Source organism: Salmo salar, chromosome 01, assembly GCF_965601325.2.
Source record: "Salmo salar chromosome 01, fSalSal1, whole genome shotgun sequence".
Lineage (NCBI taxonomy): Eukaryota > Metazoa > Chordata > Actinopteri > Salmoniformes > Salmonidae > Salmo > Salmo salar.
Genome location: NC_138291.1, coordinates 8,195,347 through 8,210,000, shown reverse-complemented (window position 1 = coordinate 8,210,000; position 14,654 = coordinate 8,195,347). Strand labels below are relative to the sequence as shown.

General features: G+C 40.6%; 1 protein-coding gene across 1 annotated transcript in view; it reads right to left on the bottom strand.

The window, feature by feature from the left end:
- The window catches only part of ptk2ba (protein tyrosine kinase 2 beta, a), a 45,037-nt gene extending 31,394 nt beyond the window's left edge, over nt 1-13,643 (bottom strand). The window contains 7 exon segments of the mRNA XM_082957479.1: nt 6,458-6,512; nt 6,647-6,709; nt 6,964-7,043; nt 7,298-7,385; nt 7,827-8,005; nt 10,743-11,010; nt 13,462-13,643. Of these exon segments, the coding sequence (XP_082813605.1) occupies nt 6,458-6,512; nt 6,647-6,709; nt 6,964-7,043; nt 7,298-7,385; nt 7,827-8,005; nt 10,743-10,940 (663 nt within the window). The 5' untranslated portion in view covers nt 10,941-11,010; nt 13,462-13,643.
- Nucleotides 13,644-14,654: the final 1,011 nt, after the last annotated feature.

The window sequence follows — 14,654 nt, the reverse complement described above, 5'->3', positions numbered from 1 at the left end:
CTCAGTGTTTTTAAAACTGTATAAACTGCCTTCATTTTGCTGGACCCCAGGAAGAATAGCTAATGAGGCTCCATAATAAATACAAATACAGTGGTATATTCAATCGTTTGTGGATCTTCTTGTTGTCATTAACAGATTTATGAAGGTCTATGACCATCTGTCTCTCTTGAACGGCCAGTTATTTTGTTTTCTTCATGGTGTTGGATGACAAAGGGATATTGCAGGCATGTTACCTCATTTTTATACCCTAGTGAAACAGGAAGTGATGTAATGGCATAATATAGTTCCTTAAGACTTAGATCTATTTAAGAAATATTGGAATTTAATTCCTGGTTTAATGTTGGTTGATGTTATTTAATTTAATCTGGAAGGGTGCCATTAATTGTGACACCTTGAATTGGAGGATATTGATTTTTAATAAAATCAATAAATTATTTTGGTTCCATTGAAACATTAATAAAGTACAATATTTCTCACATGTTGGGATTTTGAGTTTCTCTCTATAATTATATTGTTTATATTTTTTTAAGTATTGTTTGTGCATTGCCAGTCAGTGGTGCCAGTAGTTTTGGAGCCCACTGTATACATCAATAAATCACTTATCAACACATGGTCAATACATATATACACACACACACACACACACACACACACACATCACCTATCAACACATGGTCAATACATATATACACACACACACACACACACACACACACACACACACACACACACACACACACACATCACCTATCAACACATGGTCAATACATATATACACACACACACATCACCTATCAACACATGGTCAATACATATATATATACACACACACACACACACACACACACACACACACACACACACACACACACACACACACACACACACACACACACACACACACACACACACACACACACACACACACACATCACCTATCAACACATGGTCAATACATATATACACACACACACACACACACACACACACATCACCTATCAACACATGGTCAATACATATACACACACACACACACACACTCACCTATCAATACATGGTCAATACATATATACACACACACACACACATCACATCACCTATCAACACATGGGCAATACATACATATATCTATATACACACACACACACACACACACACACACACATCACCTATCAACACATGGGCAATACATATATGCATCATTATATCAACACATGGTCAATATATATATATATATATACACACACACGACCGGTCAAAAGTTTTAGAACATCTACTCATTCAAGGGTTTTTCTTTATTTTTACTATTTTCTAAATTGTAGAATAATAGAGAAGACACCATAACTATGAAATAACACATATGGAATCATGTAGTAACCAAAAAAAGTGTTAAACAATTCAAAATATATTTTATATTTGAGATTCTTCAAATAGCCACCCTTAGCCTTGATGACAGCCTTGCACACTCTTGGCATTCTCTCAACCAGCTTCACCTGGAATGCTTTTCCAACAATCTTGAAGGAGTTCCTACATATGCTGAGCAATTGATGGCTACTTTTCCTTCACTCTGCGGTCCGACTCATCACAAAACATCTCAATTTGGTTGACGTCGGGTGATTATGGAGGCCAGGTCATCTGATGCAGCACTCCATCACTCTCCTTCTTGGTCAAATAGCCCTTACACAGCCTGGAAGTGTGTTGGGTCATTGTCCTATTGAAAAACAGATGATAGTCCCATTAAGCCAAAACCAGATGGGATGGCGTATCGTTGCACATGGCTGTGGTAGCCATGCTGGTTAAGTGTGCCTTGAATTCTAAATAAATCACAGACAGTGTCATCAGCAAAGCACCCCCACCCCATAACACCTCCTCCTCCATGCTTCACGGTGGGAAATACACATGCGGAGATCATGTGTTCACCCTCACCACATCTCACAAAACACAGCGGTTGGAACCAAAAATCTCCAATTTGGACTCCAGACCAAAGGACAAATTTCCACCCGGTCTAATGTCTATTGCTCGTGTTTCTTGGCCCAAGCAAGTCTCTTCTTATTATTGGTGTCCTTTAGTAGTTGTTTCTTTGCAGCAATTCGACCATGAAGGCCTGATTCACACAGTCTCCTCTGAACAGTTGATGTTGAGGTGTGTCTGTTACTTGAACTCTCTGAAGCATTTATTTGGGCTGCTGTCTGAGGTGCAGTTAAATCTAATGAACTTATCCTCTGCAGCAGAGGTAACTCTGGGTCTTCCAATCCTGTGGCGGTCCTCATGAGAGCCAGTTTCATCATAGCGCTTGATGGTTTTTGCGCACCTGAAGAAACGTTCAAAGTTATTGAAATATTCTGCATTGACTGACCCTCATGTCTTAATAAAGTAATGATGGACTGTCATTTCTCTTTGCTTATTTGAGCTGTTCTTGCCATAATATGGACCTGGTCTTTTACCAAATAGGGCTACCTTCTGTATAACCCCCCCCCCCCCCCCCCCCACCCACACATCTTGTTACAACACAACTGATTGGCTCAAAAGCATTAAGAAGGAAAGGAATTCCACAAATTAAGAAGGCACACCTGTTAATTGAAATGCATTCCAGGTGACTACCTCATGAAGCTGGTTCAGAGAATGCCAAGAGTGTGCAAAGCTGTCATCAAGGCAAAGGGTGGCTATTTGAAGAATCGCAAATATTACAAATATTTTGATTTGTTTAACAATTATTTGGTTACTACATGATTCTATATGTGATATTTCATAGATTTGATGTCTTCACTATTATTATACAATGTAGAAAATAGTAAAAATAAAGTAAAACCCTTGAATGAGTAGGTGTTTTAAAACTTTTGACTGGTAGTGTATATCACTTATGGTATATCAACATATGGTCAATACATATATACATCAATACATCACTTATCAACACATGGTCAATACATATATACATCAATACATCACTTATCAACACATGGTCAATACATATATACATCAATACATCACTTATCAACACATGGTCAATACATATGAACTCAGCAAAAAAAGAAACGTCCCTTTTTCAGGACCTTGCCTTTCAAAGATAATTTGTAAAAAATCTAAATAAATTCACAGATCTTCATTGTAAAGGCTTTAAACACTGTTTCCCATGCTTGTTCAATGAACCATAAACATGCACCTGTGGAACGGTCGTTAAGACACACTAACAGCTTAGGCAATTAGGTCACAGTTATGACAATTTAGGACACTAAAGAGGCCTTTCTACTGACTTTGAAAAACACCAAAAGAAATATGCCCAGGGTCCCTGCTCATCTGCGTGAACATGCCTTAGGCATGCTGCAAGGAGGCATAAGGACTGCAGAGTGGCCAGGGCAATAAATTGCAATGTCTGTACTGTGAGACGCTTAAGACAATATTACAGGGACACAGGACGAACAGCGGATCGTGCTTGCAGTGGCAGACCACGTCTAACAACAACTGCACAGGATCGGTACATCCGAACATCACACCTGCGGGACACGTACAGGATGGCAACAACAACTTCCCAAGTTACACCAGGAAAGCACAATCCCTCCATCAGTGCTCAGACTGTCCACAATAGGCTGAGAGAGGCTGGACTGAGGGCTTGTAGGCCTGTTGTAAGGCAGGTCATCACCAGACATCACAGGCAACAACGTCACCTATGGGCACAAACCCACCGTCGCTGGACTAGACAGGACTGGCAAAAAGTGCTCTTCACTGACGAGTCGTGGTTTTGTCTCACCAGGGGTGATAGTCAGATTCGCGTTTATCGTTGAAGGAATGAGCGTTACACCGAGGCCTGTACTCTGGAGCGGGATCGATTTGTAGGGAGGGTCCGTCATGGTCTGGGGCGGTGTGTCACAGCATCATCGGACTGAGCTTGTTGTCATTGCAAGCAATCTCAACGCTGTGCGTTACAGGGAAGACATCCTCTTTCCTCATGTGGTACCCTTCCTGCAGGCTCATCCTGACATGACCCTCCAGCATGACAATGCCACCAGCCATACTGCTCGTTCTGTGCGTAATTTCCTGCAAGATAGGATTTTCACTGTTCTGCCATGGCCAGCGAAGAGTCCGGATCTCAATCCCATTGAGCACGCCTGGGACCTGTTGGATCGGAGGGTGAGGGCTAGGGCCATTCCCCTCAGAAAGGTCCTGGAACTTGCAGGTGCCTTGGTGGAAGAGTGGGGTAACATCATCTTACAGCAAAAACTGGCAAATCTGGTGCAGTCCATGAGGAGGAGATGCACTGCAGTACTTAATGCAGCTGGTGACCACACCAGATACTGACTGTTACTTTTGATTTTGACCCCCCCCCCCCCCCTTTGTTCAGGGACACAGTACTCCATTTCTGTTAGTCACATGTCTGTGGAACTTCAGTTTCTGTCTCAGTTGTTGAATCTTGTTATATTCATACAAATATTTACACATGTTACGTTTGCTGAAAATAAACGCAGTTGACTGTGAGAGGATGTTTCTTTTTTTGCTGAGTTAATACATCAATATGTATCAACACATGGTCAATACATACAGTTGAAGTCGGAAGTTTACATACACTTAGGTTGGAGTCATTAAAACTCATTTTTCAACCACTCCACAAATTACTTGTTAACAAACTATAGTTTTGGCAAGTCGGTTAGGACATCTACTTTGTGCATGACACAAATCATTTTTCCAACTATTGTTTACAGACAGATTATTTCACTTATAATTCACTGTATAACAATTCCAGTGGGTCAGAAGTTAACATACACTAAGTTGACTGTGCTTTTAAACAGCTTGGAAAATTCCAGAAAATTGTCATGGCTTTAGAAGCTTCTGGAAAGCTAATTGACAACGTTTGAGTCAATTGGAGGTGTACCTGTGGATGTATTCAAGGGCTACCTTCAAACTCAGTGCCACTTTGCTTGACATCATGAGAAAATCAAAAGAAATCAGCCAAGACCTCAGAAAAAAATTGTATACCTCCACAAGTCTGGTTCATCCTTGGTAGCAATTTCCAAACGCCTGAAGGTACCACGTTCATCTGTACAAACAATAGTACGCAAGTATAAACACCATGGGACCACGCAGCCGTCATACCGCTCTGGAAGGAGACGTGTTCTGTCTCCTAGAAATTAACGTACTTTGATACGAAAAGTGCAAATCAATCCCAGAACAACAGCAAAGGACCTTGTGAAGATGCTGGAGGAAACAGGTACAAAAGTATCTTTATCCACAGTAAAACGAGTCCTATATCGACATAACCTGAAAGGCCGCTCAGCAAGGAAGAAGCCACTGCTCCAAAACCGCCATAAAAAAGCCAGACTACGGTTTGCAACTGCACATGGGGACAAAGATCGTACTTTTTGGAGAAATGTCCTCTGAAACAAAAATAGAACTGTTTGGCCATAATGACCATTGTTATGTTTGGAGGAAAAAGGGGGAGGCTTGCAACCCGAAGAACACCATCCCAACCGTGAAGCACGGAGGTGGCAGCATCATGTTGTGGGGGTGCTTTGCTGCAGGAGGGATCGGTGCACTTCACAAAATAGATAGCCCCATGAGAAAGGAAAATTACTTGGATATATTGAAGCAACATCTCAAGACATCAGTCAGGAAGTTAAAGCTTGGTCACAAATGGGTCTTCCAAATGGACAATGACCCCAAGCATACTTCCAAAGTTGTGGCAAAATGGCTTAAGGACAACAATGTCAAGGTATTGGAGTGGCCATCACAAAGCACTGACCTCAATCCTATAGAACATTTGTGGGCAGAGCTGAAAAAGCGTGAGCGAGCAAGGAGGCCTACAAACCTGACTCAGTTTCACCAGCTCTATCAGGAGGAATGGGCCAAAATTCACCCAACTTATTGTGGGAAGCTTGTGGAAGGCTACCCAAAATGTTTGACCCAAGTTAAACAATTTAAAGGCAATGCTACCAAATACTAATTGAGTGCATGTAAACTTCTGACCCACTGGGAATGTGATGAAAGAAATAAAAGCTAAAATAAATCACTCTCTCTACTATTATTCTGACATTTCACATTCTTAAAATAAAGTGGTGATCCTAACTGACCTAAGACAGGGCATTTTTACTAGTATTAAATGTCAGGAATTGTGAAAAACTGAGTTTAATTCTATTTGGCTAAGGTGTATGTAAACTTCCGACTTCAACTCTACAGCACTTATCAACACATGGGCGACACATCAATACATCACTTATCAACACATGGTCAATACGTATACATCAATACATCACTTATCAACACATGGTCAATACATATACATCAATACATCACTTATCAACACATGGTCAATACATATACATCAATACATCACTTATCAACACATGGTGAATACATAACTAATACCTCTGGAATAGTTGCTGGACCAACTAGTTATCAATATAAAATGTTAAAGTCAATAAATGAATCAATAATTAAATCAATCCAGATGAGAGGTGAGAGGTACCTTCATGTTGTCTGTCAGCTCCTTGGGGAAGAACAGACCCAGCCCTACATCCTTCCTGTACAGACACTCACACATACACGCAAACACAAGCAAAAACAGACAAAATGTCCATTAATTACACACACAATCAATGAGCCCCCACCACACCCAATTACAGAACCATAACAAACCTTCCCAGACAGTACTTACTCTAACAGTTCATAGTTGGACTTTTTCTCCAGTCCATTGGGGTTCATGTCTTTACAGAACCTCCTGTAGGGAGAAACACACGCATGTGAGTATTGGGTGGATTGAATGGAAGGTTGTGTGTGTGGTGTGTGTGTGTGTGTGTGTGTGTGTGTGTGTGTGTGTGTGTGTGTGTGTGTGTGTGTGTGTGGTGTGTGTGTGTGTTATTTAGGGTTAAGGGTTAGGTTTAGGGTTAGGAAAAATAGGATTTGAATGGGAATGAATTGGTTAGCCCCCACAAGGATAGTAAAAGTAATATGTTTGTGTAGGAGGGTTGTTACCTGATCTCCAGACAACCTAACTGCAAGGCCATCCCATCACTCACTTTACTGGCATAGTGCTGCATGTAGTCACTTCTCACCTGACAAGGTGTTTAGAAAAATACACTTTAAGGATCAGAACTGTACAACAATCCTGCTTACAAGTAAAACACCACAGACAGACAGACAGACAGACAGACAGACAGACAGACAGACAGACAGACAGACAGACAGACAGACAGACAGACAGACAGACAGACAGACAGACAGACAGACAGACAGACAGACAGACAGACAGACAGACAGACAGACAGACAGACAAGTCAGAGAGGCAGTCAGAAACACGGTCACCAACCTGCTGGTAGAAGTAGAGCAGTGTGGTTCTGTCCTCTTTAAACTTCTCTATGAAGTCGGCAGGGATGTACCTAATGCGCAGGTCATATCTGAACACACACAGGGGTTAGAGGTTAAGGTTTAGAGGTCAGGAGCAAGAGGCAGTCACTATCTGGACAAATTACAAAGTCGTAAACCATGCCTAGTTCTAAAATGTCTCTTCTTAAAAATCTGATTTTAAACCTAACCTTAACCCTAATCTTAACCACGCTACAAACCGTATTCCTAACCCTAATCTTAACCACACTACAAACCGTATTTCTAACCCTAATCTTAACCACACTACAAACCGTATTTGTAACCCTAATCTTAACCACACTACAAACCGTATTCCTAACCCTAATCTTATATTAAGACCAAAAAGCACATTTTAGTTTTCATATAGTTTTACAATATAGCCAATTTTGACTTTGCTTGGCGATGTAGTGGGAATAGGAGCAAGAGATCATGTGCTAGAGGTCAGGGGTCAGGGCCTAGAGGTCAGGAGTTACCTCCACTCTGCCTCCAGATGCTGTTGTTCGTAGCGTAGCTGTAGTTCAGACACGGTGAGGTCGGGGTGCAGCCAATGGACTTCAGCTGACTTCAGGTGTTTCAGGAGCAGGCCATAGCAGAGGGAGTGTTGTATGTTCGGACCCACACATCCACTGGACAACACCGCTGATATTATATTCTGGAACGGTTAAGCTATTATAGTACACTATACAGTATAGTAGTGTAGGGGGTCGTAGCAGAGGGTATGTTGAATGTCTGGATCCACTCATCCAGAGGACAACACCGTAACATAACAACAATATTATAGTAGAAATATATTATAGAATAAATATATTATAGTAGAAATATGAATAATACTACAGTAGTAATATTAGTACGCCAATACTATAATAATAGTATACTGTATATATAGTAGTGACCCATAGAGTTCAGTCCTCTCTACAGTGAACTAGTAGTTTAGATGTTAAGTTCCCTACACTCTTAGCACCTTTTTTCTATCTAGAACCTAAAATGGTTCTTTGGCTGTCCCCATAGGAGAACCATTTGAAGAACCTTTATTGGTTCCAGGTAGAACCGTTTTGCGTTCTGTGTAGAAACCTTTCCACAGAGGGTTCTACTTGGAACCCAAAAGGGTTCTCCTATGGGTACAGCCTGAAGAACCCTTCTTTTCTAAGAGTGTATATGGGGGACTTTGAGAGGTTCTGAAACGGTTCAGACTGACATTTTGGTGTACAGAGCGGTGTGTGAAAGCCGTAGAGAAAGACCCATCTGTCTGCTCTCTGTTTCCACTCTCTCAGTGGAGGTGACTTGAAGTGTCAGGTTTCAAACATCACATTTGAACAGGGTGTGGCACAATGTGGCACATTTTCTGGTCTATCTATCAGGCAAAATCTCTTTGTGATTACAGCTGAAGTTGTACTGAGCCTGCACACATTTGAATTTATTGTCTCTGCCCTGCTAAGTGGACATTATATGAAAGTTAATTGAAATGTTGCCAATATTGAACTGTCACTAAGTATGATAACTGAAAAAATATATAAACAATATACAAACGCAACATGTAAAGTGTTGGTCTCACGTTTCATGAGCTGAAATAAAAGATCCCAGAAATGTTCCATATGCACAAAATGCTTATTTCTCTAAAATGTTATGCACAAATTTGTTGACATCCCTGTTAGTGAGCATTTCTCCTTTCCCACTGACAGGTGTGGCATATCAAGAAACTGATTAAACAGCATGATCATTACACAGGTGCACCTTGTGCTGGGGACAATAAAAGGCTACTCTAAAATGTGCAGTATTGTCACACAACACAATGCTACAGATGTCTCAGGTTTCGAGGGAGCGTGCAATTGGCATGCTGACTGCAGGAATGTCCACCAGAGCTGTTGCCAGAGAATTTAATGTTCATTTCTCTACCATAAGCCGCCTCCAATGTCATTTTAGAGAATTTGGCATTATGGTTAACTGGCCTCACAACCGCAGACAACATGTATGGAATCATGTGGGCGAGCGGTTTGCTGATGCCAACGTTGTGAATAGAGTGCCTTATGGTATGGGCAGCCAAAAGCTACAGACAACCAATACAATTGCATTTTATAGATGGCAGTTTGAATGTACATAGATACGGTGGCCAGATCCTGAGGCCCGTTGAGGTGCCATTCATCCACCTCCATCACCTCATGTTTCAGCATGATAATGCACAGCCCCATGTCGCAAGGATCTGTAAACAATTCCTGAAAGCTGAACATGTCCTATTTCTTCCATGGCCTGCATATTCACCAGACAAGTCACCCATTGAGCATGTTTGGGATGCACTGGATCAACGTGTACGACAGCGTGTTAGTCCACACCTGTTGTTTACGAAGCATCTGATGAATAACATTTGATTTGATTTGATTCCAACAATCAAAGGTTTGATGATGAGTTGAATCAGGTGTGTAAAGCCAAACTAAAATGTGTACCCTTTGGGCAACAAACACTGCTTTAGTACATTAGAGTGTCTAGTTTGAGAAACAGACACCTCACAAGTCCCTAACTGGCAGCTTCATTAAATAGTACCTGCAAAACACCAGTCTCAACGTCAACAGTGAAGAGGTGGGTACTAATTAATTAAGCTGCCAGTTGAGGACTTGTGAGGCGTCTGTTTCTGAAACTAGACACTCTAATGTAATTGTCCTCTTGCTCAGTTGTGCACCGGGGCCTCCCACTCCTCTTTCCATTCTGGTTAGAGCCAGTTTGCGCTGTTCTGTGAAGGGAGTAGTACACAGCGTTGTACGAGATCTTCAGTTTCTTTGCAATTTCTAGCATGGAATAGCCTTCATTTCTCAGAACAAGAATAGACTGACAAGTTTCAGAAGAAAGTTCTTTGTTTCTAGCCATTTTGAGCCTGTTATCGAACCCACAAATGCTGATGCTCCAGATACTCAACTAGTCTAAAGAAGGCCAGTTTTAATTGCTTCTTTAATCAGTTTTCAGCTGTGCTAACATAATTGCAAAAGGGTTTTCTAATGATCAATTAGCATTTTAAAATGATTAACTTGGATTAGCTAACACAACGTGCCATTCGAACACAGGAGTGATGGTTGCTGATAATGGGCCTCAGTACGCATATGTAGATATTCCATTAAAAAAAAAAATCTGCCGTTTCCAGCTACAATAGTCATTTACAACATTAACAATGTCTACACTGTAATTTCTGATCAATTTGATGTTATTTTAATGGACCAAAAAATGTGTTTTTCTTTCAAAAACAAGGACATATCTAACTGACCCCAAACTTTTGAATGAATATATATACTATCGTTCAAAAGTATTTTATATATATGTATATATATATATATATATATATATATATATATATATATATATATACTACAGTATAATGAGAATGATAGTACAGTAATGCCACTAACCCGTACAGTCATGCCCTCATGACAGCGGACTAGTTTAAAGTTCTTCCCCAGGTTAGCACTGTTGCTGGTGAAACACACTTTGATGATCTTTGTTGGACCGCCGTCCCCAGCAACCGTCGTCTGGGAACTGTCCGAGGACTTTGATTGGCCATAGGTCTCCACAACCTTCCAAGACAATGTGCTGCTGTCACCTGACATCACAGCACACCTGGTCACCACGACACACACACACACACACTCACTCACTCACAGCATCCCCACTTCACACCTGGAGAAAGGGAAAGAGAGAGGTCAATACATTAGACTGGATGAAACATCTAATTGTGTTGTGGTTAAGTCATCCCTGGAGCTTGCCACCATTTCCTAGTTTTCCAGTGTGTGTGTTTGTGTGTGTGTGTGTGTGTGTCACACAAGCTGAGCGTGTACACACATGTGGGGATGTAGCAACGCTTCCTGTGTGTGTGTGTGTGTGTGTGTACGCATTAAAGGTGTGAACTCCTATGGCACTCCTTAGTCAACACTAGAAACCACATCCTTGCCGACGGGTTTACTCAACACGTGACCAGGAAGACACGTCACGCACTCACTAGCTGAGACAGGACCTAGAGGACATACAATTATATATATGTCATTCATGTATTCATTCATTTAGCACACGCTCTTATACGAAAGAAAAGTACAACCACACATACATTTTCCCCTTACGGGTGGTCCCGGGAATCGAACCCACTATTCCGGCATTGCAAGCGCCACGCTCTACCAATTGAGTTACAGAGGACCTCTAGCTGATTTACAAGCTTCAGATAAAACATGGTCAAATCAGACCTAACAGACAGGCGGCAGTGGTAAAGAAACGCATGGACACTAAGAAAGAGGAAACAGAGGAGGACAGGAAGAGGAAGTGACAGAGACAGACGAAAACCCTGTCTGCACTGTGGCATATTACCAACCATCACTACCACAAACCATCACTTCCACCACTGTGAAGGGAAGGGGGAGCAGAGGAGAGCAGAGGGTTGTGTTTACCTCCAATCTGGAGAAAGATGTTTCGCTTTGGAAATGTATTGAATTGAATCAGTAAATGTGAAATATATCTGCGGGCTACCTTAGTTACTATATGACGACATCACTGTGAGCACACTGTGGAAACATCAGAACTTCCAGATAACACATCCTGTGATCCTTGACACAGGAAGTGTACCTCACATATCACCGTCATACACTACCTGTGTGTGTGTGTCTGTGTGTGTGTGTGTCACCTCTGCATACCATTGAGCACACCACTAACTTTCAAAAGTAATAATAATTACTACTAATACATTACTATCTCCTAGCCCAGGGGTTCCCAAACATTTTCACACAAGATTAAAGCTTATTTCCTGCAATTATACACATTTTGTCATGGGGTGAAGAGAATTGTGCAGTTTAAAAGCACATTTTCTTGCAATTCTATACATTTTTGCCATGTCTAACGTGTATACATGTGATATTTGAGTGACTCAAACACCACAACAAAATCTATGTATCTATCTAAAACAAACATTAGCTGACATGGGCTAGTTGATCTGGACATTTCTGACAAGTTATAAATAGCTCTCTAAGGTATGAATTCAGTGGTGGAAAAAGTACACAATTATCATACATGAGTAAAAGTAAAAGATACCTTAATAGAAAATCACTCAAGTAAAAGTGAAAGTCACCCAGTAAAATACTACTTGAGTTATAGTCTAAAAGTATTTGGTTTTAAATATACTTAAGTATCAAAAGTAAATGTAATTGCTAAAATATACTTAAGTATCAAAAGTAAAAGTATGAATCATTTCAAATTCCTTATATTAAGCAAACCAGATGGCCAATTTCTTTATTATTATTATTGGAAGATAGCCTGGGGCACACTCCAACACTCATACATCATTTACAAATGAAGCATTTGTGTTTAGTGAGTCCACCAGATCAGAGGCAGGGGATGACCAGGGATGTTCTCTTGATAAGTGTGTGAATTGGACCATTTTCTGTCCTGCTAAGCATTCGAAATGTAACGAGTAGTTTTGGGTGTCAGGGAAAATGTATGGAGTAAAAAGTACAGTATTTTCTTTAGGAATGTAGTGAAGGAAAAGTAAAAGTTCTCAAAAATATAAATACTAAAGTAAATTACAGATACTTTAAAGTACTACTTAAGTAGTTTTTTGGGGGTATTTTTTACTTAACTACTTTACACCACGGTATGTAATGACTAACATGACAAGAGGAACTGATGGTTCACTACCCAATTTAGAAATAGCACCTTGTGCATTTTACTATCACAACTTTCAAGAGTAAGATGAAAGCAGAATTGAGTTCCTTAAAATATATATTATATATATATATATATTTTTTTGGGGGGGGGAGGGGGTGGTAATAACCATCTAGCTACCATGTTAACCCTTTAGGCTGTTATAATACACCATAAACTGCATAAACCTAAGAGGGAAGAACATGAAAGGGTTGGTTTTAACTTCATGCAGGACATGAAAAGTAAAAGTGGACAGTACAACATCCGACTATATCTATCAATCTAAATCTATAGGCTTTAACACGAAGAATAACTTCTGATTGGCAGCAAACATTTTGAAAAAAAATCGATATAATATACACATGAAACGCTACATCGTAGCCAGAGCCAATATATTAAGAACATAATCTTGTGACCGTGCGCAATTTCATGACTGAATTCACCCACCTGCTCAAAACCCGCGCTGTATCCTAAAAGTTCTGCCATGCTTGCACCCGTTATTGTGGTGGAGAGGAGATAACGGTGAAAGATAATACACAGCCTACAGGCCTTTCTCTCTCTTCTGTCTGTATTTGTGTTTGTGACAATTACAGCCGGTAGTGAAGAAATCTTCTGACACTTCTAAGCCACACCCAGGCTGTATTGTTACTTCCTGATTTTGGAACATATGACGACAGCACGCCCACATTGTATTAAAAATATCATTTTTAATTCGGGTATAACCGGGAGGAGGCGGGCAGGGATAGCGTCAACATAGTCGCGGACAGAGGAATTGTCCTTCAGCAGTCCTGTGTTCACAACAGTGCAGGAGAGAAGTAACTTAAACGTACTAATAAACCTATTTTACATTAGACACACGAGGGCGCTATTTACTTACTTTTCATGTGTCGCAGGTGCCCATATCATAATAATTGGTAATAGTGAGAGGTTAGCATGTATTGGGAGTATGATCTTTGACCCTCTGTAACTTTTGCACTCATCATTATTCACGATTCACTCAGGATTATCTGTAACCATGGTAGCATCCACATTAATACCCGAAGTGTTTAGAAACATATTCTATTCTTATTTACATTAAAAGTGACTCCAAAAAGACACAATACATTATTTACCACTCATTTCTATTGGCCACAAAATATTCTGAAACAGTAATTATTGCTCATATTTATCAAGGATGTTAATAATTTAGGACCTTACTGTATGTTGGGGAGGGTGGCAGTGGGGTGGCGGGGTAGCCTAGTGGTTAGAGCGTTGGGCTAGTAACCAAAAGGTTGCACGTTCAAATCTGTTGTTCTGAACAAGACAGTTAACCCACTGTTCCTAGGCCGTCATTGAAAATAAGAATTTGTTCTTAACTGACTTGCTTAGTTAAATAAATAAAATGTTGTGCCAAAGTGATGTAACAATATTTTTTCCCCAATGTCCTCGAATGGAGGGTGTTTTTTTTACGTGCTGGACTTTAGAAACAGGACATCACATGCATGTGGGATCTAGGATCAGGGGTGAAGTTTCCTCTAGTTACAGTTTCCTTTCCCCCAATCCTAACCCAAGATCAGTGTCTAAGGTCAACCTCACCCTACACCTGGGACTGGGAGCCTGACCTGCCGCTGTCCGCCAGTGGTATAGAATACTTAGGTAAA